This window comes from Hyperolius riggenbachi, chromosome 5 (genome assembly GCF_040937935.1).
Source record: "Hyperolius riggenbachi isolate aHypRig1 chromosome 5, aHypRig1.pri, whole genome shotgun sequence".
In the NCBI taxonomy this organism is placed as follows: Eukaryota; Metazoa; Chordata; class Amphibia; order Anura; family Hyperoliidae; genus Hyperolius; species Hyperolius riggenbachi.
In genome coordinates, this window is record NC_090650.1 from 381,177,656 (window position 1) to 381,204,350 (window position 26,695).

The 26,695-nt window shown below is 45.3% G+C and overlaps 2 protein-coding genes across 5 annotated transcripts in view; both read left to right on the forward strand.

Annotated features, from left to right (window-relative positions):
- TMEM67 (transmembrane protein 67) overlaps positions 1-7,483 on the forward strand; it is a 64,892-nt gene extending 57,409 nt beyond the window's left edge. For 3 of the 4 annotated variants that reach the window (XM_068237645.1, XM_068237647.1, XM_068237649.1), the window contains exons 24-28: positions 2,252-2,368; positions 2,483-2,587; positions 4,645-4,747; positions 5,170-5,312; positions 7,031-7,483. In XM_068237645.1, the coding sequence (XP_068093746.1) occupies positions 2,252-2,368; positions 2,483-2,587; positions 4,645-4,747; positions 5,170-5,312; positions 7,031-7,111 (549 nt within the window). In that variant the 3' untranslated portion in view covers positions 7,112-7,483. Of the gene's footprint in view, positions 1-2,251; positions 2,369-2,482; positions 2,588-4,644; positions 4,776-5,169; positions 5,313-7,030 lie in introns of those variants that run through there. The other variant, XM_068237646.1, reaches the window with a different exon arrangement.
- Positions 5,262-26,695, forward strand: part of PDP1 (pyruvate dehydrogenase phosphatase catalytic subunit 1) — an 89,386-nt gene continuing 67,952 nt past the window's right edge. The window contains exon 1 of the mRNA XM_068237656.1: positions 5,262-5,312. The gene's annotated coding sequence lies outside the window, so the exon portion shown is untranslated. The remainder of the gene's footprint in view (positions 5,313-26,695) is intronic.

Here is a 26,695-nt window from a genome sequence, read left to right on the forward strand (position 1 = left end):
CCTTGAGTACTTCCAAAGATAGGCAGCTCCGTAATACGCCAGCGCACTTTTGTGCATGGGCAGTATGGAGCCACCTTTATTCGGAAGCACTCAGGGACAAAAGTACTTCTGGACCTTTCAGGAATCCCCCCCCCCTTAACCACTTGCTGACCGCGCACTCATACCGCGCGTCGGCAAAGTGGCAGCTGCAGGACCAGCGACGCAGTTCTGCGTCGCCGGCTGCAGGCTAATTAATCAGGAAGCAGCCGCTCGCGCGAGCGGCTGCTTCCTGTCAATTCACGGCGGGGGGCTCCGTGAATAGCCTGCGGGCCGCCGATCGCGGCTCGCAGGCTAAATGTAAACACAAGCGGAAATAATCCGCTTTGTTTACATTGTACGGCGCTGCTGCGCAGCAGCGCCGTAAGGCAGATCGGCGTTCCCCGGCCAATCAGCGGCCGGGGATCGCCGCCATGTGACAGGGGACGTCCTGTCACAGGCTGCACTGGACGGATAGCGTCCTGTGCAGCCCCGATCACCAGGGGGCCAGGTAGGAGAGGGGGAAGCGGAATTTCGCCGCGAAGGGGTGCTTTGAGGTGCCACACGCAAGCAGGAGAGATCGGACCCCCCCAGCACATCATCCCCCTAGTGGGGAAAAAAGGGGGGTGATCTGATCTCTCTGCCTGGTGTTTGATCTGTGCTGGGGGCTGTAGAGCCCACCCAGCACAGATCACAGAATTCAACGCTGGTCCTTAAGGGGGGATAAAGGGTTGGGTCCTCAAGTGGTTAAAAATCCTGCGTTTGCCCCTGGAAAAGTTTGACATGTTACCTTTCACATTACACAAAGCGCTACAAAGCTTTACGTTTTAACGCATCTGGGAGCTCATCATCCGGCACCAACGTTTTTGTGAATTAGAACTAGCACAGCTAATATGCTTCAAACCGCAACTTCCCGACGTCACGCCGTGATTCATAATGAAAAAAAACAATTAACCCTACGCACACTCGCATGCAAATGTTCAAACAAATGCATTTAAAGATTCACTCATCCAGGCACCACTGTTATCCATGCGATTCATAATGTATGTATGAAATCAGGTTTGTGCACACGTTGGCTTGTGTGAAAGTGAGCATCCCATCCCGTGTGTGTGTGTGTGTGTGTGTGTGTGTGTGTGTGTGTGTGTGTGTGCGTGCGTGCGTGCGTGTAGGGGGATAGAAGAGAAATGTACGGAGGTAGATAACTTCAAGGCGGTGGCTCAGGATAGACATTGCAAGGGGAGAATTTAGTCAAAAGCTAGACTAGCCAAATTATGGAGGAAATGCGGAAACCATTGCTGGAATACTGATACATAGCTAAATGTAGCGCTTGCACCTAAATGGTTAGCGCCAATTCCAAATCTACACAGTCTTCCCACACTATCAGAAAGAGATGAGAATATAACACGGGCAGAAAAGCAAACCATCGCAGATTCTAATCTAAAATAATATTTGGTAGTGTATCTTTAATATAAGGGTCTACACTTAAAGGGAACCTAAACAGAAGGATATGGATTTTTCCTTTTAAAATGATACTAGTTGTCTGACTCTCCTGCTGATCCTGTGTCTCTAATACTTTTAGCCAAAGCCTCTAAACAAGCATACAGATCAGGTGCTCTGACTGAAGTCAGACTGGATTAGCTACATGCTCGTTTCAGGTGTGATTCAGCCACTACTGCTGCCAAAGAGATCAGCGTATACTGCCAGGCAACTGGTATTGTTTAAAAGGAAACATCCATATCCCTCTCAGTTAAGGTTCCCTTTAAACTCAAATCTGATCTATGGTCTAAAACATTAACACAACATAAAACTAACAGCAAAAAAAAAAAAAAAAAGAAGAAGAAGATATAAATGATTTCCAAGCTGCTGGAAGGGGTTATATTGAAACTTCTATTTTTCTCAGAAGCTAATTAGTAAGATTGCCATTGTCATACCAAAATGATCATATTGACTTGAGCTATACTAAACTGTGTAACCAATGCAGAAAAGCTTCTGCTGGATTCAATCGGAGAGCAGAGAACTTTCTTTGCTTTGTTTGCTCAGTAATTACTTGATTACAAGACAGTCTGATAATTTATCCCGCAACCGGCAATGTTACATTTCTCTTCAGTGAAGTGTAAATATGTCTGCAAGTGACCTAATATCAGTCTTGTGCTTTTTTTTTTTTTTTTTTTTTTCTTGTTAGAGCAAAATGTATTTTTGGGTTTCATCCCACTTTAACACCTGTCTTGTTTTGTAGGAGAACATGTGCAGCCAGAGAGGCCTGCAACCGAACACGGACATTCAGACCTTTCAGATCTCCATATCTGGCAGAGCCCGGACACAGTTTGACCGAATACACGATAACTTAACAAGGGTATGAACAGCTCGTAGTCTTACTGGTGTGAAGATCTATCATTTCCACCTTCTGCAGATTTGTCACTTCAAATTCTGTCTGCACAAAACGTAAAGGCTTCTGTGTTCATTTCAGAATCGTGGACCCTCACGTTTTTTACACAACTCGCCCACTGCGTCAGAGCAGAGCACAAAGGCGTACCACACCATGAACAAGTTTCTCAGTTCCTTCATTGACCACGTATGTATTGTATGTATGCTGTGTTCAATACCACTCTACTTCTGAATGCAAAACTACACAGTGAATCTGAGAACTGGTGCCATTGCTGATTTTTATTTTACAGTTGCAAGTTTCAGAGCTATCTTTATGATCCTAGTTTTCTGAAAAATCATCTGCTTTTCCAGGTTGGAGTCTTGCAAGGAAACGGTCAAAATTAGTGTCAGGCCTAGATCTGTCCACTTTTTAAACAAGATCAGCAATCACAGCTCCCAAGTATCTTTCCTCCCAAATTACTACAGCATTAGTTATAGGTGTGCCCCCTAAACTAGATCTGAATGTAGGTCTGGCTTCCAAGGAATGATTTGCATGTTACTCTCCTTCCCATGAATTGACCCATTATGAGAATTATTTTTCTGTCGTGTGGAGGTGGACCGTGCAAGTACCTTCTGTTATGTGAAGGCAACATTGTACTTTGCAGTGGTTTTTCAATAGAGGTGTTTTGGATTCTTTTAGGCACACAATTAAAATATTCTGGTGGTTTTGGTTCACCATTCCTTAACTGGATGACCTTCGTAAAGGATTAAACTGTTGTTTCTGGCGTCATCATTTTAATTATCCCATATCATCTCATTTAAGAGATCACTGTTGGGGATGATAGGGGCCTAAATAGCCACCATGCCACAAATACCATTTTTTATGCTGAAAAGGCCATTCCATTAAAGAGAATCTGTACTCTCAAATTCTTACAATAAAAAGCATACCATTCTATTCATTCTGTTCTCCTGGGCCCCTCTTTGCCGTTTCCGCAGCTCCCCGCCACAATCCTGGCTTTTAATCACCAGTTTTAGGCAGTGTTTACAAACAAAAAACATGGCCGCTATCCAGGAAGTGATGTTTGTGTGTAACTCATGTTACAGTATACTACACGTTTTTATTACATAGAGAATTATCTGCACTCCAGTCTGGGATTCTCACAGTTCTCAGCACAAGACAGGCAGCTTCCTTTCCCCTCAGAGAGCTCTGTCTGTGAGTAGTAAACAAAGTACACAGAGCCTGCAGGGGGCATGGAGGAGGAGTGCATAACTTCTCCCTATCACAGCAGAGGCAGCACATTCCTCTCTGGCTCGACAAGGCTTGACAAAGAAAAGAAGATTAGCTATATTACAGAGACAGTGCAACTCGAAAAGGCTGCAGTAATCCAGACCACATTAGAACAGGTATAGGAATTTATAGAAAACAAGAAATAAGGCTGAACATTTTGTTAGTCTCTTTAAAATGGAAGCAATCTGCACCTTTCCCTGCACATTGACCATGTCTAAACTGACATGCGAAGTATGGAACGGTGTCAAGAAATTTAATAAGATCTGAACAACTAGCTGATCAGTAAAATATTAACATATTTTATGCTCAATGAGATAATTGTGCCAATGTTTCACTTTGAAATACTAAAGTGACTAGCCACTTTATGAAAATATGTGAGCACTACTTTTGCATTTCATCTTGACCAGTTGGTCTTCTAGTGAATTGAGCAGACAAGTTTGCATGCTTTAATTATGTTTTGTTATTACTATACAATTGTATTCCTTTCCAATAAAAATGCCTAAAAAACCCCAACCAAACAAGCCACTGTGGTTCTTTGTGAGAAGTACTGTTTCGCATTCTGCCAATGTTTCTTCTCTACAAGGGAACTAAAAATCAGAATGTGTTCTATGAGTCTTTATTTGGCTGGTGGTTGCCGTTTGCCCCCAAAGACTTGAGCACTAGATAAAAGCAGCCAGATTATGAAAGCGACATCTTGTGTCTCCTGCCTATTTTGTGGCTGGATGGTCTAATGGTGAAGGGCTCTGCCTCTGACACCGGAGACCAGGGTTCGAATCTCCGCTCTCCCTTTTGAGTAAGCCAGAACCAATTCAGTAAGAAGACCTTGGACAAGACTCCCTACCTACTTCCTATAGAGTGCCCTCTAGTGGCTGCATCTCTGGCGCTTTAAGTCCGCCAGGAGAAAGGTGCAATATAAATGTTCTGTGTCTTGTCATTCATCAATAGTTGGATCTGAAGACCATTTGCTTTTGTTGTAGGCTTTTAAAGACATGGACTACTTTGTGAAAGATAAGCTGCTACTGGAGCGAGTGCTCAGCATGGAATTTATGGAGCCAATGGACAGAAGCATCTTTTATAATGGTATGACCGCTTTCATGTTCATTATCAGGTGATTATACCAAGGTTAGTATCTCTACAGAGAGGAAGCAGTAAGAGGAGCTTGGTTTCTTTCAAGTACACCTGAACTGAGAGGTATATGGAGGCTGCTGTATTTATTTCCTTTTAAACAATACCAGTTGCCTGGCAGCCCTGCTGATCTTTCTGGTCAGTAGTGTCTGAATCACACTCCTGAATCAAGCATGTGGCTTATCTAGTCACATTTCATTCAGAGTATCTGATCTGCATATAGTTGTTCAGGGTCTCCGGCTTAATGTATTAGAGGTAGAGGATCAGCAGGATAGCCAGGCAGTGTGCATGGTTTAAAAGGAAATAAATGTCTGCCTCCATATCTCTCTCAGTTCTGGTGTGTCTACTACTAAAGATTCTGCCTGTTCTCTCCACAGATGACAAACACTCCTTCAGTGAAGTCCTTTTCTACGGCCAGGAATCTACACTGCTCACCTTCGATGCCCTGTTTTTTTGTGTTGTTGATCTCATGTCACAAAACTTCATTCTAGCTGCTATAATCACCTACCTGCAGCAGGAGGTAAGATGCTTCTTGGACGGTGTTAACATGCATTATTTCCTGTGATGCTGCCCAGCTCCACAGTTAACAGAGCAGCGATTGGGAGTCGTTCCCTCTGGGCCACAGTTCGCGGCTAAGTTCTGCACAAACACGTCACTTATAGGCGAGTAAGGCATCCTGTTGCTAAGGAGAGGAGGGCCAACGGTGCAGCACACGGTGAATAGAAGACCAATAGACGCGGCCTGTACTCAGTTGAAAAAATCCTCCAGCCTGGTTCTCTTGTTGACATATCAAGGAGGATCTGGGGCCACTATAGACATGCTAGTTGACTGAGATTTTCCAGCGTCTGCTGTGACACTGGCCATCGGTAAGAGGTCCCTGTTGCATCAAATCTAAAACTTGGAAATCATTTTTGGGTTGATACGAGCTAGTACAATAGTTTGAGGATCTCGCTGCTGAAGTTCTTGGCTTTGTTCCCATCCACCCATCAATCTGCTGTGACATTTCTGAGATGTTGCATTACTCCTGTGGTATTGTCTGTGATAGAACATGCATAATCCAAATTGATGTAACAAAATGTGTATCCGCTCAAACTCCAACGTAGGGCCAGTGCAGAAACCGGGTGGCACAGGCCCTGGAACAGTTGAAAGTGAAAGTAGGCTACGCAGAGCATGCCTACACTTTTAATATTCTATTGATGGTCCCTAGATCTTCTTGTTATTGTCTGTATCTAGTTGGTCGAGCTTGAACCTTTGTAGAGACATTCAGAAACGAAGGTTATCAGCACACTGATTTGAAAGTTATAGCATGCTTTTTATTGTGCCAAGGTGCACAGATAGTCTGATTTTATTTTGGGAGCCACGCAGGGTTTGCCTTTATCAAGGCGTGTGGTATACCTCGCGACAAATAAAAAACTTGCTATAACTTGCAAATTCGTGTGCTGATAACCTTCGTTCCTGCATTTATTATTGCCTATATCACATTATCAAGCACACAGGACTTCTTTGATGATGTGCCTGCACTAAATATTGACTGTATATTAGTAGAGACATTGCCAAGATGTATAAGTAGCTAGTGTGTGATTCAATCTGTCAGCAGCAATTCGTGTTGAAGTCGCAGTTTTGGGTAAAATTTAAGTTAGACCCGCGCCTGAACTACTTCAAATAGGCATTTCTATGTCCTCTTATTATGAATAATGAGCTTCACTTCCTTAACTGTTTCTGTGATGCTGGGAATACGCGGCTCGATTGGGAGCTGATTAGATGGTTATAATTTCCGACATGTCCGATCACCGTTCAAACGTTTTGCCGCTGAGGCAAAACGATCGGGCGCAGAATGGAGCGCCAGAATCGACCCATGTATTCCCAGCATGAAGTACCATTCCTCAGATAAACACCTTCCTGCCTGTTGATGTACTGCCAGAGTTAAATCAAGCAGTGATCATTTCTGAGGAATACAATAATGTCGTAGAGTAAAGGAACTTGCATGTTCTCCACTGAAGAGTATGTAGCTCATTAGCTACATCCATGTACTTTATCTTTGTAAGCTCTCATTTTCTTTTTAATATACCGGTAATACATCCATTACAATGGCAGTTTCCAGCCCTGCTGTATCCTGTACAGGGGGAATAGGATAACTGTATGGGCAATAGAAAGTAGGGAAGCGTGATTTTATTGAATGTTCTGGAAGAATGTAACTTCGCTTTTATCTAACGTCGGTCTAACCTGTTTGTTTTTCAGTGTTTCCGGATTATCCGTGGGGCTGTGGGGCAAAAGAATCTGGCATCCAAAACTCTCATAGATGAAAGATTCCTGATCTAATAACGGTTTTCTACCTAGTGATATTTAAGCAACATTTTGTATATATTGTCTTTTTATATTGATTATGGAGGACATATTTTTTTATTCTTTTCTGTGTTTTCATATTTGTAAACTTGGTAAGCGTATTGTAAAACTTTACATTCAATATCAGCACAGTTTACATGTAACCGGGTCGCAGTTTTTATAGACACAGGAGCTTTAACCACTTAAGGACCGCAGCATGTTTGGCTGATCTGTGCTGCGTGGGCTCTTCAGCCCACAGCACAGATCAGGATTGAGGCAGAGCGATAAAACTTCCCCCCTTAATTCCCCACTAGGGGGATGTCCTGCTGGGGGGGGTCTGATCGCCGCTGCTCTGTGTGGCCGAGGGGGGGGGGGGGGGGGGGGGACTCCTCAAAGCCCCCCTCCGCAGCGCTATTCCCCCCTCCCTCTTCTTCCCTCCCTCTCCTGCTCGAGATAGGCGGTATAGGACGGCGATCCGTCCTGTACCGCCTCTAACAGGCTTCAGCCTATCAGACGGCGGCGATTCCTAGCCAATCAAAGGCCGGGGATCGCCAATTTCCTTTACGGCGCTGCTGCGCAGCAGCGCGCCGTATGATGTAAACACAGGGGATTTCTTCCCCGCGTGTTTACATTTCGCCTGCGAGCCGCGATTGGAGGCTCGCAGGCTGTCCACGGAGACACACTCCGTGAACCGACATGGAACGGTCGCTCGTTGGAAACCCACTTACGACCAGCCGCCGCCTATTGGCGTTAGGCGGTCGTTAAGTGGTTAAGCAACCTGATCAACTTCCTGTTTTAACTGTTAGTGAGGGGTGAGGTTAAACAAAGCAAGGATGGATCTTAAAGTGGTCTGAAAGCCAGCATTTCTACTTTGCTCTAAAAGATTCCTCACAGCTTGAAAGCTAATATCCCAGAAATGTTTTCTAGCAGAACATCACTGAAATTGTTAAACAAAGCTCGTTGTCCTGCTATTCAGCTTCAAAACTGCAGTCAAACTGTAGATAAGTATCTTTGTTTACATTCCAATGTTGTTACAATTGACTCGATTCATAAAAGTGCCTGCGAGCGGGGAAAGTCGAGCGGGGAAACACCGCTGTCGGTATTTCCGCCTTCAGGGTGGTAATTCATAAAAATGTTGCCTGTTGTGACAGGCGTGCGGAGATACTCCGCTGTAGGCAGGCGTTAGGCTGTCGGGAGACATGCGGAAGCCGGAGAAGCAGGCGGAATCCCTCCGTGCGGTGTTCTCTCTGCAGCTGCTTGGGAGGTCTGTCCCATTCACTGCAACGGATTCCGCACGCTTCTCGCCACATCAGAGGTAGCGGTAATACCCGTCCGCATACCGCTACCTCTAATTTTTATGAATTGACCACTTGTTACTTTTGCTGTGATAATCACCGCGCAAGGCGGTGATTTATCACTTTGCTCGCGAATGTCGGCTTTTCATGCGGAAAAGCCTTTATGAATACAGATCTTGCTGTGTGGTCGGTAAAGTGTGCCGTTTGAATCGAGGCCAATGTGTGTAAACACAGTGTAACAAGTGAAAAAGAGTTATGTGAAGCTCTCTGTGCTAAAGACACACGCACAGTTCAGAAAAGCTCATTAGAAGAGGTTAATATATAATAAAAATCAGTTTGAATAAAATGCAATGACAGCTTTTAGGGCACGACAAACTACACTTTGGAAACTTGTAATTTGTAAACAGACAATATTACTTATGCACAAAAGCAAATATGATAACTTTGAGTAATAAAAAGTAGGAAAACACATTTTTATTGAATGTTATGTCAGAGTTTCAGACCACTTTAAAGTGAATCTGAACTGAAAATGTAACTTTTCAATCGAAATTGGATGTGTGAACTAGGCTTTAGTGGTCACCTCGGTTGAGCTTGATCCAGCATGTGCACATAGGGGTGTCGAACTCCAGTCCTCAAGGGCTGAGGTCCTCAGACATGTTTGGCACAACTCAAATTAATTGATGGGACTGAGTCAAGGGAGGTGAAGTTCATCAAGTAGAACACATTTCTCCATTTCTTACTCTATCCTAAGCTCTGGCATGGATCTGGCCCTTGAGGACTGGAGTTTGACACCTGAGCTTAGACTATTATAGAGCTGTCAGACTATTGCTGAGGTACTGTAACGATCGGTGTCAGCACACAGAGAGAATCTGATCATTGATGATCTGCAGAATCATCAATAATACAGATGTATACTTGATTATGGATGATCTGCAGAATCACCAATAATACAAGTATGACTAACCTCTGGACACCTAATAAAGTGTAAGTGTTTGGTGTAACTGTAGGCTATCTCCCGTGAGGCGGGAGATACAGGCAGCTCGGCCAAGAACTACCTGAGGGTAGTGTTGGGCGAACACCTGGATGTTCGGGTTCGGGAAAGTTCGCCGAACATGGCCGCAATGTTCGGCATGTTCGGGCCGAACCCCGAACTCCCCGAACATCCCGCTTTTGGGGGCCCTATGGGGTCGCAGGCATAAGGGGGGAGCATGCCCCGATCGCGGGGGGGGGGGGTCGGAAATTCCCCCCACCCCCTCCGCTAGCGCTCCCCCCTCTGCCCGCTTCCCCATACAAAAGTTTCAGGAAGTACCGGTCCGGTGGTAGTGGGTGGCTGGCAGTGGGCTGCACTGTGAAGTGAGTGACTGAGGAGGAGGAGTCCGGAGAGTGACGCGTTGAGGGAGGCCGGGCAGCGGGCGGTTCAGCAGCGGTACTACTGCTGAACCGCCCGCTGCCCGGGCCTCCCTCAACGCGTCACTCTTCGGACTCCTCCTCCTCAGTCACTCACTTCACAGTGCCGCCCACTGCCAGCCACCCACTACCACCGGACCGGTACTTCCTGAAACTTTTGTATGGGGAAGCGGGCAGAGGGGGGAGCGCTAGCGGAGGGGGTGGGGGGAATTTCCGCCCCCCCCCCCCCCCCCCCCCCCCCCCCGCGATCGGGGCATGCTCCCCCCTTATGCCTGCGACCCCATAGGGGGGCAGTATTCGGCCGAACAGGGCCCTGTTCGGCCGAACAGGGGCCCTGTTCGGCGGCCATTTAGTAGTTCGGGGCGAACCCGAACTTAAAAGGCCGAACACCATCAGGTGTTCGGCCAAACGCGAACATCACCCGAACAGGGTGATGTTCTGCAGAACCCGAACAGTGGCGAACACTGTTCGCCCAACACTACCTGAGGGGCAGGTGGCCCTGGGAAGTGCAGGGACTATCTCCGTGAGAGAGGGAATAGTGAGAACCTGGCAACCAGGGATATCTGGAGATCAGATATAGACTGTACTGCAGCCAGGGGAAGAGGCCACTGGCTGCTAACAGGCCGGACTCTTTGAGGAGCAGGAGTCCTAGTTGCAACTGACACTTGGTGGAATTGTCACTGCTAGTACAGATAGACTGAGCACTCAAGGGGTGAGTGACAGCCTGGAAAGTCGGGCAAGCCAGGTCGGCAACACACGAGCAGATAAGGTACAGAGACAGAAGGCTGATTCGGTAACCGGGTACAGGCAGGGTCTGGCAACAGGTAGGCAGATATGCAGAGGTACCGAATCAGAAAGCAATAGAGAGGTCGACAAAGCAAATAGTCATAACAGAAATAGAGCAGAGTCCTAGTCTGAGGTGTGAGGTCCGTGGTCTCGACACCCAGGAACTAATCTAAAGTATAACACAGCAATGACACAGTAATCCTAAGCTTGGGTGTGAGGTCCTTGGTCTCAACACCCCGGAACTGGTCTAAAGTATAACATAAGGGTAATCTGGCTAAGTGTGAATTCCCAGGTCCACCTGGTTCTAACACACTGTGGGATCTGACTGAGGTCTGAGTGCTCACACGTAAGTATTCGCAACGACAGACAACCTGAGACTGACCAGCGAGATCTATATATAGTGCAGCGTTCCTCAGCGCCGCCCAGCGCCACTCAGCCAATCACTAACTGCGCTGGGATCAGCTGATCGACCTGATCAGCTGATCCCCTCTCCTACTGGCATAAAGGTCCTGCCTCCCAGCGCGCGCAGCTCTCCATCTGTGTGCACTAGAAGGCTCAGACAAACCAGACGCATACTGCTGTGCGGAAACCGCCGGTCTGAACGCGAAGACAGCCGCCCCGCTGCCAGACCGCGCGGCGGCATCTCCGCAATCCATTACAGGTACCCACGCATTACAGAATAACATTAAAAGATTAGACAATGGATTTCATGAGTAATTAAATTAAAAGCTACCCATACACTAATAAATTGCAACCCAGTGTAGCCTATAGATTGATTCCTCTCTGGTCAGAATTTGATCAGAGACGGATTGAATCCCACCACAAATAGATATTTCATGCTAAAATCTATTGAACCACAGTGCACGCTATCGGCCATTGACCTGACTCGACCGATCTTCTATCCAATACTATTGATAATTACATTATATCGATCGGGCAAGCATGTTGGGGCATCATTTCCTGGAAGATTTGATTACATCTTGTAGGCCAGGTTACTTTGCATAGAGAGGCTAGCGCTGTGTTTAGCTTCGTATATAGTCTTTATATCACGGACTTCAGCAATGGTAGAACAGAGAAGTGCTGAGGGTCATGCCATGGGGGTCATCACATTCATGTAAACTGTATCTGCTGCTCTAGCTAGAAGTATTACTGTAGTCACACTCTACAGAGTCCATAGGGCCGTCACATGTACGAATCGCAGCAGTGTAGCTATGTTTGCTGGTTATATAAGAAGTTTGATTGTGTACTTTTTTCCTGTTATCCCATCTGGTGACATTCTGAGTATAAACAACATATTTTATTTCTGCTACATATTCAGATGATTTCAACGTTAGAAATGTTCTACCTTGTTTTGTCATGTAACCTCACCCCATGCCGAGGCTCAAAACAGGAAGTAGACATGGGCTGAAAACAGGAAGTAGACACTTGGGAGCGTTGTTTTCTTTATTAAAGGGAAACCGTAACGACATATAGTAAAATGCTGTAAATTATTCAAGATATCCACTTTTACATTACATTAAATATCCCGATTTCAGCATCAGAAACCCTTCCTATACCTACCTTCCTATAGCTACATTATGTAGCCCCCAACCCACCCACTGAGGATTAGCCTAATTATTCAGAATTCTTGAAAAGCCCCCCACCCGAGCATTCTGGAAGACCATTTATGTTTTTCTACTAGCTTTCGAACTCTAATGAAACAAACATTCCGCAGAGATCACCTGCCAGTACTAATGATGTTGCTGCTTTTGATACATTTCATAAAGTAAATCAAGGAAAGTATAGTTTTTACAATGAGCTATTTTATTTATTATTTTGACTACAGTTCCTCTTTAATAAACCCCCCAAAATGTAATGTTTTTGTTTTTTATTGAAAATGGTGAATGTGACTCTGAGATGTGTCCTGACTCCTGATAAAGGTGAATTCAGGCATTATTATTTCCTGGCCCATACTAGAGTCTGTTACTGTGATCAGTGATGGAAGGTGAGCAGGTGAATTGGTAAAGGGGTCCTGCAAAGGCCCCAAGATGTTGGTCTCAGCCTTTTTTTCTGCGTTCTAAGTTAAGCTGATGATCTGCCTCACATTTTGCAGCGCTGCCTTTTTTTACTTTTCTCCATATTTTTTTTTTAAACCAAAAATGACATGTAGTAGTGAGCTGCTTTATTGGTGTTAATAATACGCCCTTTGATAGCTGGACAGTCTGAAAAGTATTTGTTTCCCTTTCTCTGCAGAACTACCGTAATAAGTGTTGTAGTGTTTCTTAAAGTGAATGGGAACCGCATTTAAAAAAAAAAAATGAAGCAAATACTTACCTAAGGAGAGGGAAGGCTCTGGGTCGTATAGAGCCTTCTGTCTCCTCTCTCGGTGCTCTCTATCCTGTGCTGGCTCCCCCCTGTTTCAATCCCCCGCCGAAAGGGTATTTGGAAGTCTTCGGGAGCTGTGTCCTGACGAAGACATGCAGCTCCATACTGCACAGGCGTGAGTGTGCAAGAGAACGTGCTTGCGCAGGTGCAGTACAGGGCCGCCCTTCAGGAGCACTTGGGCTCCCTGAAGACTTCTGAAGCCTCCTTTGGCCGGATAAAGCAGTATTTGACTAATTTAGTCAAATACTGCTACCGGGCGAGCCAGCACTGGCTGGAGGGGACCAGGAGAGAAGCCATAAGGCTCTATAGGACCCAGAGCCTTCCCTCTCCTTGGGTAAGTATCTGTCTCATTTTTTTAAATGCGGTTCCCATTCACTTTAATGTGTACCTTTTTGTATTAAAGAGAATCTGTATTGTTAAAATCGCACAAAAGTAAACATACCAGTGCGTTAGGGGACATCTCCTATTACCCTCTGTCACAATTTAGCCGCTCCTCGCCGCATTAAAAGTGGTTAAAAACAGTTTTAAAAAGTTTATTTATAAACAAACAAAATGGCCACCAAAACAGGAAGTAGGTTGATGTGCAGTATGTCCACACATAGAAAATACATTCATACACAAGCAGGCTGTATACACCCTTCCTTTTGAATCTCAAGAGATCATTTGTGTGTTTCTTTCCCCCTGCAGCTATCTTCCACTGAAGTGTCAGGCTGTTTCTTCCTGCAGAGTGCAGACAGCTCTGCCTGTATGTAATTCCTCAGTATGTGAAAGCCCAGCCAGCTCAGAGGAGGATTTATCCAGCTTGTAAAAGATAAGAGAGAAGAGAGAAGCTGCACTAATCTAAATAATACACAGGCAGTGAGCAGAGAGGGGCCTGGAGGGGGGAGATGCATCACAGAACCACAACACTGAAGAACTTGGCAGCCTTCCAGACACAGGCTGACAAGTCTGACGAGAGAGATAAGTTGATTTATTACAGAGATGGTGATAGTAGAACGAGCTGCAGTAAGCCAGAACACATTAGAATAGCTTTTGGAACTTGTAGGATGATAAAAAACAGGATGTAATTTTTGTTACGGAGTCTCTTTAAAGCATAGTTCAAGGCCAGGTACCTGTGCCCTTTTGCCTCTCCATTGGCAGCATCACAAAATGTTTCTATATGTGTAAATCTATGAATATGCCTGAAAAAGACTAGTTACTAGGGATGGTCGGAAATGCCAATTTCCGATTCCGCGGTAATTCCGCCATTGCCAAATACCGATTCCGCTTTCCGCTACCAATTTCCTCATTCCAATGCGGAATTTCCGCCGGAAATCGCAGAAATTCTGCCCGACTTTAACATCAATGTTCTCAAAAACTATAAGGTCTTTTTGAAAACTTTTTTTTGCATCTTGTTCAGAATTCTGTTTAATAAACCCTGAAAATTTGGTGTTTCTAGGACGTACGGGGGCTTTGCTATTAACCGTTAGTCAGCGGATTTTTACTGTAATGTAAATGCAGAAAATAGACAGATGCAGATTTTCTGCATTTTACATTACAGTAAAAATCCGCCGACTTTAGCGGGTAATAGCAAAGCCCCCGTTAGTCCTAGAAACACCAAATTTGCAGGGGTTATTAAACTGAATCTTGTGAACAAGATACAAAAAAAGTTTTCAAAAAGACCTTATAGTTTTTGAGAAAATCGATGTTAAAGTCGGGTGGAATTTCCGCGATTTACGACGGAAATTCGCCTAACGCACTTGCATTACCGATTTCCGCATTCCGCTGCAAAAATGCAATTTCCGATCGGAATTTCGGAAATTGCATTTCCGCGGAATCCGAATGAGCATCCCTACTAGTTACTTGAAAGCTCAAATTATGGAGCTGCTTTCCATTAGCCATTAAGTAGGGAACACTTGTACATTATAATATTTTATTCATGTGCATACAGTAATTCTCTTGGCTAACAAGACAACGGGGCATTTTATTTTGCTTTAACTACAATAGGCCTAACACTATATACAGTGGGATGCGAAAGTTTGGGCAACCTTGTTGATCGTCATGATTTTCCTGTATTAATCATTGGTTGTTACGATAAAAAATGTCAGTTGAATATATCGTATAGGAGACACACACAGTGATATTTGTGAAGTGAAATGAAGTTTATTGGATTTACAGAAAGTGCGCAATAATTGTTTAAACAAAATTAGGCAGGTGCATAAATTTTGGCACCACAAAAATGAAATGAAATCAATATTTAGTAGATCCTCCTTTTGCAGAAATTACAGCCTCTAAACGCTTCCTGTAGGTTCCAATAAGGGTCTGGATTCTGGTTGAAGGTATTTTGGACCATTCCTCTTTACAGAACATCTCTAGTTCATCCAGGTTTGATGGCTTCCGAGCAAGGACAGCTCTTTTTAACTCTCACCACAGATTTTCAATTATATTCAGGTCTGGGGACTGAGATGGCCATTCCAGAATGTTGTACTTGTTCTTCTGCATGAATGCCTTAGTGGTTTTTGAGCAGTGTTTAGGGTCGTTGTCTTGTTGAAAGATCCAGCCCCGGTGCAGCTTCAGCTTTGTCACTGATTCCTGGACATTGGTCTCCAGAATCTGCTGATAATGAGTGGAATCCATACATCCATCAACTTTGACAAGATTCCCAGTCCCAGCATTGGATACACAGTCCCACAGCATGATGGAACCACCACTATATTTTACTGTAGGTAGCAGGTGTAAGATCCCATGGCGGCGGAATGCCGAAACTCACGCTGAGGCGCAAGCCTCTGGGTCTCGGCCTGTCTCTGACGTCACTGGAGCGCATGTCGCTCAGCTCCCATTGGATAAGTGGCGGACGCGCTCTCAGTACGCGCTCCGCCGCTGTAAACATTAACTACGTGTGCATTGCGTGTCAGCCTCTCTGCTGACACACTCTGTTGATTGGTTACTCTGGATTCCTTTACTTTCTGATTGGTTCGTACTTGTATAATAAATGGTCAGCGCCCTCTGTCATCGCCCGTAAAAGCCTATGCTGGGATTGTTGCGGAGACTGCGCTCACACCAAGTTGCCTGTTTTGCTGCCGACTTGTGTCTGTCTTTTGACTAAGCTTCTTTCAGATTGCCTTATCGTTGCCGACCTCTGCTTGTACCTGACCACGCTTCTCTATTGGATTACCCGTTGCGGACTCAGCTAGTACTTGGATTCTCCTGACAGCCGCCTGGACTGACCCCTGCTTGTAAAAGGACTTCCATAAACTCTGCCTGCACTGACTCTGGACTGTTATCGACCACGCATCTGCCTAGTGATTATACTTCAGCCACAGCCTGCTATCTTGCCATCATCTGGATTGCCTCAGCCTATAGGCCTCGGGTGTATTCCTTACCTGGGAGGAGGGGATCCATTATTTATATTTGCAAATTTGTTTATATCTCAATGGTGCTATTGCAACCTAGGTCTGACTGACCACAGTACTAATGAGGGTCTCACAGATCGTAAATTCCTTTCTCTCCACCTGGTGCCACCTAATTCTTTGGTTACTATAAAGTCCTGAACTTACAACCTGTCATCAGTCACCAAGACCATTGTGTAAAGCGAGTTAAGCCTTTCTCCCCGTCCCCCATTCCAAAAAAACCCCAGCCACCCTCTGTAATAAGTGTAAACTAATGGGGCGGTGCCAAATGAGATCCATACTAAAGCTCCACCTCCCTATGAACTGATGGCCTATCCATTGTCTGTAAGTCACTGGGGAGGCATAACTTCAGTGGAGATTGTAGCTACCCCCATGATGTCATCCCTGGTTGGGACATGTGAGTATCCCACTGAGGGAATACATAAGGGGTGGGTGAGCAGTTGTAGCAAGCAGCAGGCTTGTAGGCAGTGCAGATGCTGATACTATATAAAGCTTGCAGCCTGAACTGATTTTTATGCTTTTGCAATTTTAAATGCACTTTTTATGCCACTGCATTTCTGTGAAATGCCGTTATAATAAATTATACGTAAACTTGGCCATTAAGGTTCCCTTTTTGTGATGAGCATTTTTTTTTCACTTAGGGGTCCAAGAGGAGAACAGGTGCATTGCTGTAGTTCTTCTTTGGGTATCATTTAAGGTTATGTTTTATGTTATTTTTCACTGCAAAGTATAGATTGTCTGAACATGTTTTGTACAGTGATATCTTTTCCTAATGGTATTAAAACATTTTTAATAGAATTATTCTGTCTGTGTGTGTCATTGACAATGAAATTAAGCAGAAATGGGCCTGATGCTTGAAAGGCTGGTAAATTTGCTGTGCACAAGTAACACAAGGAAGTTTACCAGTAATGACGCCAGGGGAGCAGCGACCGTTACACTATTAGCCAATGCTGGATTTCTGGAAGGGCTGCAAAGGCCCGGGCCTTGGGCGGCTGCAGCCCAAGGGAGGGAACCTGAACATGAAATAAGGGTTGCTATATATGAAAGAGAGGCTGCCACAGGGGAGCAACACACGAAATTGGAAGCTGATGCCCAAGGCAATTGTACATGAAAGAGAAAGGCAGCTGTTCATTGATGATATGCATGTGGAATGGGAGGAGCATTGCTGCACATGGAAATGGCCCCCAGCATACTTGGCCTAGGGGTGGAAAAAGTATTAATCTGGCTTTGCTATTAACGCTGTGCGTTACCGTGGCATAAGACATTAGCATAGCAACCCATGCTAATAGTGTAAGGCTCGCTACTCCCTTGCCATTCTGTAAAATTTACCGACCTTTCGTGCGTCAGGCTCAAGGTGTCTCCCAAAATTACAGAGGCCAGGCTGGTCTTAGATTCAGCCCAGCAGCTTGGCAATAATGCATGCAGAGGCTGTGACTGCACTTGGGTTCCCGGGGCCTGAGAGGCCTCTAAGGGTCATCCTTCAACTGCTGCATTAGCTCTTCATTGATGCTGTTCTGGTAATGATCGCCTCTATGTGTGCTTTGAATTGTGGTAATCATTAACTGTTGCTCCTCCTTGTTAAAGCTCTTTGAGGGCTGTTTTATACTATACGAGATTTTGCTACGTTATCCAATCGCAAGGAGAAACGCGCACTATAAATGTTCTTTGTCTTGTCTTAGCAGGTGGTGGCTGGATAGTGTAATGGTTAAGGGCTCTGCCTCTGACACAGGAGACCTGGGTTCGAATCTCTGCTCTGCCTATTTAGTAAGCCAGCAGCTATTCAGTAGGAGACCTTAGGCAAGTCTCCCTAACACTGCTACTGCCTATAGAGCGCGTCCTAGTGGCTGCAGCTCTGGCGCTTTGAGTCCGCCAGGAGAAAAGCGCAATATACATGTTCTGTGTGTGTTTGTTTGTTTGTTTAGCAGTACTGTATTATTTCAGCATACTTGTTTTATTTTTGCCAGGAGTATTATCTCAATCTGACCACTAGGTGTCAGCATAGTTCCAGTTCAGCAGTTGCTGCTCATTTTTGCAAAATACATCTATCTGAAAGGTTGGCCGTAGTTACGTAACTGTAGCTGTGTTAGTGTGCTTGTAGTATAGCAAAAGGAGGTAGTTTCTTGGTCGTGTGGAAGTCATGTGTAAAAGCAAATGTGAACCCACACATAGAAAGTTCAGACATGCTGGAACACCCATGAGTGCCAGCTACCAGACAATAAATGAAGATGGGTCAGCACCACCAAAGTATAGTCAAGCTCTTTTTTCATAAAAAAGCAGGCAGCAGTGACAGAGGCTGTCTCAAACTGCTTATAGCCACAAGTCAACACACAACTCGCCACCTTAAATATACCCCTTAAAAGTGGGCGGAGCCACAAGTGGATCTGATGGAGAACTCAAGCTTACAATGGCTGTTACTTCAACATTAAATTTACCACAGAACTGCTCATGTAGCAAGCGACTTCAAGGTTCCCCATCACCGCTGCTATCTCTTCCTGCAGAATGGTCAAGTGTATCTAGCGGCCAATCAGCACTCAAAACTACTAGAGCATGATCGTGAGGCACGCCCCCTGGCCCGCATTATTACACACAGCCAATCTCCGCTCGGAGGCTGCGGTAGCTCATCCAGCCCACAGTGTCGCGTCATAGCAATGATGGATACATTTAGAGCACGTGGCTATCCAGCACGATGCTTTAGGCCAAGGATGAGGAGGAATGTGGGAAGGAATGGTGTAGTAATCAGACAAGCAAGGTTTTAGCAACAGAATTGGTTTCGGACAAGCAGAGGGCTGGTGGCTAAGCAGATTCTTGGACAAGAATGAGTTGGCAACAAGACCGCTTGAGATAGTCAAAGGTTCGGTAACTAGGTGGGTTCACACACAGGCATAGGTCAGCAGCACAGCAGATAGTTGGACAAAACAGAGGTCCGCAACCAATTGAGGTCAAATCAAGGAAAACTCACAGACCAAGCTGCTATATAATACTACAACTGCTAGTTAGTGGTTCTCCCCAGGTTTTAAATTGGACATTTGAACTGGAACAATTTGCAAAGAACTGGGACAATGTCTACAAATGTATGAGCGCATACCTTGTGCTGCAGATGCTTATGCCATTTTTCCCTGTCTGAGTGTGATCCCACATATAGGATTCTATGTAGACCTGCTAGAATGCTCATAGACTTCCCTGTGATTACCAGACACAAACCGCAATCCCTTTTGATTTCGCTTTTTGTTCCCCAGTGACAGTTCACCCAAACTTCTGCCCTTCTAAAAGATTCACCAACATCTGGAGCCTTTTCTCTATTAGCCTTAGGTTTGGTAATACTTTCTGCATTAAATCAAATTGCTTTTACTCACTGTTCTGTGATTACTATGCAGTCTACATCCTGGCCCTGCATTACAAGCATTCCAATATAATCATAAGTGTGTGCTGTAATAAATCTTATATTAGTCAGCCTGGCCCTTTTCTCGTACATTGCCAGGGAGAGGGAAGCTAAAAGCTTTTTATTTACTATATAAAAATTTTTGAAACCAAAACGTGGACATTACAATACATATGTTATGTAAGTAGAATATGTATTTACTTATATATGTGTTTGGTTTTTTCCAGGGATAGTATGGCTGACTCTCATGCCTGTATTTGCTCACCCTCATGCATTTGCTCCATAGTGTGGCACTTTTTATATTGTTTGAATACAGCATGGAACTCTGTTTATTAGCTATAAAATCCACTGTTTGGCTTTCAGTGAAGCGGAACTTGTTGCAGAGCATCTTGGGAGGTTAAATGTCAGCAAACATTCCCATCGGCTCAGGGAGGGAAGTGGATTTTCTCCAAAAGCCAAATTGTTGTGTTTTCAAATTAAATATTCCTGGCACAGTTTCCTCCTGCCGAAGGCTGCAGAGACATGACTCAATAATGTGAACCTTCTATAATGAATACACAATACAACAGCATAATGAAGTATATAGTATAAATTGGAGGCATCCCAAGAACACCGCAAATGAATAATATCATACTTAACCACTTAAGGACTGCAGTCTTAAAATCCCTTAACCACTTCGGTACCAGCAGCCTCTGCCCCCTTAAGGACCAGAGGCTGCTGGTACGCTAAAACGCCGCTTACCGACAAATTGCCGCAATAATCCGTCGCTCCCGCCGGTCACGCCGCCCTGTCCCCCGCCGCAGGCTGCTCTCTCTGCTGTCTCTGACGGCAGAGCACTGTGCACCGGTCAGGAGCCGCTTTCATTGGCTCCTGACCCTGTCACTCAATGTAAGCCAATGGGAACGGCTTACAGGAATGACAGGGCCAAGAGCCAATGAAAACGGCTCCTTCCCGGCTCACAGTGCTCTGCCGTCATAGAGACGGCAGGGCAGCACATTGCGGCGGGTAGAAAGCAGCGAGAGCATCGGGAACGGGCGGGGACGTGCGGTGAATGGGACCTAGAGTTTATGTCCGGTCAGAACCGCAGTGCCACCCACCCGACGTAGATTTGTACTGCGTTGGTCCCTAATTGGTTAAGGACCAGACACTTTTTTTCCATTCAGACCACTGCAGCTTTAACGGTTTATTGCTCGGTCATACAACCTACTATCTAAATAAATTTTACCTCCTTTTCTTGTCACTAATACAGCTTTCTTTTGGTGCTATTTGATTGCTGCTGTGATTTTTAGTTTTTATTATATTCATCAAAAAAGACTGTCTGTGCTGACATTTTTCGAACAAAGTAAAATTTCTATATACACTTTTTTGTCTAAATGTATTGTGCTACATGTCTTTGATCAATAAATAGACACTTATTGGATTTTTTTTTTTTGTATGGGTAAAAGTTATAGCGTTTACAAGCTATGGTGCAAAAATTTAATTTCCTCAGTTTAAAGCATCTCTGACTTTTCTGAGCACCTGTTATGTTTAATGAGGTGCTAGAATTCCAGGATAGTATAAATGCCCCCCAAATGACCCCATTTTGGAAAGAAGACATCCCAAAGTATTCACTGAGAGGCATGGTGAGTTCATAGAAGATTTTATTTTTTGTCACAAGTTAGCGGAAAATGACACTTTGTGACAAACAAAAAAAGTTTCCATTTCTGCTAACTTGTGACAAAAAAAATGAAATCTGCCACGGACTCACCATGCACCTCTCTGAATACTTTGGGGTGTCTACTTTCCAAAATGGGGTCATTTGTGGGCTGTGTTTACTGTCCCGGCATTTAGGGGGTGCTAAATTGTAAGCACCCCTGTAAAGCCTAAAGGTGCTCATAGGACTTTGGGCCCCTTAGCGCACCTAGGCTACAAAAGTGTCACACGTGGTATCGCCGTACTCGGGAGAAATAGTATAATATGTTTTGGGGTGTATTTTTACACATACCCATGCTGGGTGGGAGAAGTATCTCTGTAAATGAGAATTTTTTTATTTTTTTTTACACACAATTGTCCATTTACAGAGAGATTTCTCCCACCCAGCATGGGTATGTGTAAAAATACACCCTAAAACACATTATACTACTTCTCCTGAGTACGGCGATACCACATGTGTCACACTTTTTTGCAGCCTAGGTGCGCTAAGGGGCCCAAAGTCCTATGAGTACCTTTAGGATTTCACAGGTCATTTTGAGGCATTTGATTTCCAGACTACTCCTCACTGTTTAGGGCCCCTAAAATGCCAGGGCACTATAGGAACCCCACAAGTGACCCCATTTTAGAAAGACAACACCCCAAGGTAATCCATGTTAGTAGAAGGAACACCGCTCTACCCCACCAGTGGATAGTTGTGCTGGACCAGGTTAGCAAGACCTCAGAGACACTCCAACAGAAGGAAGGTCCGCACCAATTCACCACGAATCCTCTTTATTGTTAGGACGTATCCAGTATTAAAACATCACATCTCAAGCTGACATGTTTCGGACCTACTGGTCCTTAATCATAGCTGAGTTCACATGGAAAACCTTTGACACATTAATACACACCCAACCTAAAGCTCCACCCCCCGCCCACCTCCATGGGGGCGGTCTCACCCAGGAGGGCGGAGCCAGGATACAGGTCAGTTCTAAAAGGTGCATGAAATTTAAAACAATACGACAAAGTATGTCATTGTACATGATAAAACAGAGTAAAAAAATGTCAAAAAATTGTTCTCATGAATGAGATCAATAAAAAGAGTAAAGCAGTAGTACAGGCAGACACTGGAAAACAGAGAGAAATAAAGGGGACACACACCATCATAAGCCAATAGAGGGATAAATGAGGTCACTGTGTTGTGAGACTCACGTCCCACCAAGCATTCAAGCCTCGAGGGGCTCTAGTGTCCAATTTAAATATCCACATAGCTTCTCTCCTAAGTAAACACCTGTAAAGATCCCCACCCCGTTTGGATGGAAACACTCTCTCTATGCCCTGGAATTGGAAGCCAGTCATATTCCCACTATGTACCTCCCTGAAATGTTTCGCAACATTAGAGACATTGGTGGTAAGCCACCCTTGTCCCAGGTAGTGTTCCGCTACCCTTTGCCTAAGCGGCCTAGTAGTACATCCAACATACTGAATGGAACATACACTACACGTGATTAGATAAATCACGTCCTTGGTTCCACAATTGATAAACTGTTTGATTGGAAAACTACGGCCGCTAACGGAAGAGACAATGGATCTTGTTTTTGTGTGCACATGGCAGTATCGACATGTAGAAACACTGCATCTAAACGAACCTGTCAGGGAAAGCCACGTGTTTGGATGTTGTGATGATTCAAACATGCTTGGGGACAAAAGTTTGGCAAGAGTAGGTGCCCGTCGGCTACTCCGTTAGGAGTATGGTGAGTTCACCTGGATATGGCAGCAGAGAACATGGGCATGCGATGTATTGGGTGGGTGCGTAGACCAATAAGACCGCAATACATTCTTTTTGACTAGACCCATGTTAAGAAGAAGGCCCAAAAAATGTTACGTTCGGAAACTTGGAGTGGTTTCCACCATAAAGGCTGGGCATGGTAGCTTCTCGGATTGGCGGTTGTGTATTGTGTGGCATAACGGATGGTCTCAGCCACAATTAAGTCGTAGAGATCCACAGTGCAGAACAGATGAAAAAAAGCCTAGGGCCAATCCTAGATTATCTATCTTCACCTGGACTCCAGGCTGGGCGGTGAAAGGGGGCAGTACGGGTGCGGCGGAACCAGGGGATTGCCAATTGGGATTTGCCAGCACCTTTGGGAGACTATGGGTAGTACAGGCCCGTTTTGCTGGTGGCTGCGACTCTGGTCTTAATGCACGTGCCACCAAACCAATTTCTACTACCATGCTGGTGCTCGCCACTTCACCAGGGTCTACGGTAGTACTGGTGCTAGGTCTAGGAGATGCTACGCTACTGGTGCATGCCTCACCAAGAAAACTCGGATCAGCGCTAGCACCACTCTGCTGCCTTTGAGCCTGATCATGCGGTCCAGTGACATTGGGTGTGGTACGCCTGGCTCTAGCCGGGACCTCAACCTCGTCATTGCTATCGGTCAGAGAGCCACTGCTGTTCACCAGTTTGTATTCTGACCCGGATGATTTGTCGAATGAGGCTTCCCAATCGCACTCGCCCCACTGGGCCAGAATCTCGGCAGCCTCTTCAGCGTAATACCCCTTTTTTGGCATGGTGGACTGCTAAATTTAGGGGGTATTCCTCTAAGACTACCTAGGAAAAAGAGCACCTACCTAGCAAAAGGGAGTACTTGTGAAGTAGAAAGCTGTGGTCACTGAGTTTTGATTTAAAAAAAAAAATCAAAACGGATCTTTCCAGCGCCACAGTTATTGTACAGTGTTTTTTGCAGTGATCAGAAAAAAAAATTCTGGCACTGCGGTGGTGAGGGTTTGGCCGGGTGATCAGAAGCCCGCAGGGGGCTGATTAGGGCCTGATCTGATGGGTAGGAGTGCTAGGGGGTGACAGGAGGTGATTGATGGGTGTCTCAGGGGGTGATTAGAGGGGAGAATAGATGCAATCAATGCACTGGGGAGGTGATCGGAAGGGGGTCTGAGGGCGATCTGAGGGTGTGGGCGGGTGATTGGGTGCCCGCAGGGGGCAGATAAGGGTCTGATCTGATGGGTAGCAGTGACAGGGGGTGATAAGTGATTGATGGGTGATTAGAGGGGAGAACAGATGTAAACAATGCACTTGGGAGGTGATCTGAGGGCGGGTCTGCAGGCGATTTGAAGGTGTGGGTGGGTGATCAGGTGCCCGCTAGGGGCAGGTTAGGGTCTGATCTAGTATAAATTCAGAGAAGAGTAACAGTACCTGGCACTAAACGCAGCAGGGCAGACACACCAGGACTGGGACCAGGACACAGAGCGTGCTCATCTAAAAATCCTTGTAATCCAGTCAAATTGAAGAAAAAAGCGGCGCACCAATCCTTTAAAAGTCCCTTTATTCTGGAATAAAGGGACTTTTAAAGGAGTGGTGCCCCACTTTTTTCTTCAATTTGATTAGGGTCTGATGTGATGGGTGGCAGTGACAGGGGGTGATTGATGGGTGATTGACAGGTGATCAGTGGGTGATTACAGGGGAGAATAGATGTATACAGTACACGGGGGGGATGTTCTGGGGAGAATCTGAGGGCATGGAGGCGTGATCAGGAGCCCCCAGGGGGCAGTTTAGGACCTAATCTAAAATATAGCGTTGACAGATTGTGACAGGGGGTGTTTGATGGATGATTAAGGGGGGTGATTGGGTGCAAACAGTGGTCGGAGGGGGTGATCAGGGGGAGGGGTCTGAGGGGTGCTGTGGGCGATCAGGGGGCAGGATCAGTGTGTGTGCGTGTTTACATGCACAGCTGCCTCCTTCCAGGGGAGAAGGCAGCCTGTATAATACACTTTGGGCTCTATTCAAAATGAGGCATGCAGTAAAGTATTCTTTTTCCGCAAAATTACCGCCAGCGGTAATCTCCGCATTTTTTCCACATTCACAAAAATTTTCCGCATGTGGTAAAAAAAAGTGCGGAAACGGCCATTAAACTTGCGGTAAAAAGGTCGTATGAAAAATTGTTCAAAAAAAAAATCAAAGTCCAGCAAGCACAGCACTTGACCTCCCTGGCGGTCTATTAAAACCGCCAGGGGTCAGCGCAGCACTTTAATTTTTATTTTATTTTAAATCATGTAGCTAGCCTAGCGCTAGCTACATGATAGCCGCTGTGCAGCGGCATCACCCCACCCCTTCCGATCGCCTCCGGCGATCAGAGCAAACAGGAAATCCCGTTCAGAACGGGATTTCCTGTTTGGCTTCCCCGTCACCATGGCGACGATCAGGATAACGTCATTGATGTCATCCACGTCATGGCGCCGGAGGGAATCCGGATCCACCCCTTAGCGCTGCCTGGCGGTGATTGGCCAGGCTGCGAAAGGGGTCTGGGGAGGGGTGCGGCACGGTGGGTATCGGTGAATCGGCGCGGAGTCGATTGGTTTGTACACGCAGCTAGCAAAGTGCTAGCTGTGTGTAACAAAAAAAATTATGCAAATCGGCCCACCAGGGCCTGAGAAATCCTCCGCGGCGGCTTAGCCCGAGCTCAGCTCGGGCTTACCGCCAAGGAGGTTAAGCCTCCAGACTTCATTTAAATCAATGGGAAGCAAACTATATCACCTACTACTTGTAGGTGATAAAAAATCGGTACTTAACCTATTTTGGTTCCTGGACGTAGAAACTACGTCCAGGAACCATGCGCGCTACCGCGCGCTCCCGCGGCCGATCGCGCGCATGCACGCGCACTCCCGACCGCGGATTTGGTAGCCAGGGAATCAATGTATCGGGCTATGGTGCCCGATCACTGATTCCTCTCCCCCGCTGAAAAAGCGACAGCTTCTCTCGGAAGCTGCGCCTTTTCTGGCCGTTCCCTCCCCGATGCGTCACTCTAAGCGTGTGTTACGCTTAGAGTGACGTCATGTAAACAAACTCATGGCCGCCATCTTGTGGCCAAAAAGTAATACTACAACTGAAAATAAAAATAAATTAAAATGAACACACATTTACATTATAAATCTATTGTTTACCTCCCACCCTCCCAAAACTACCCAAATAAAATGTTTACTATAAAAAAAAAAAAACAATTACAATAAAAAAAACAAAAAACATGTAAATATTTACCTAAGGGTCTAAACTTTTTAAATACCAATGTAAAGATGAAATATTTCTATATTTTTTTTATTTTAAACTTGTTAATAGTGATAGATGCAAAATGGAAAAAATGCACCTTTTATTTCCAAATAAAATATTGTCGCCATACATTGTGATAGGGACATAATTTTAACGGTGTAATAACCGGGACATATGGGCAAATACAATACGTGAGTTTTAATTATGGAGGCATGTATTATTTTAAAACTA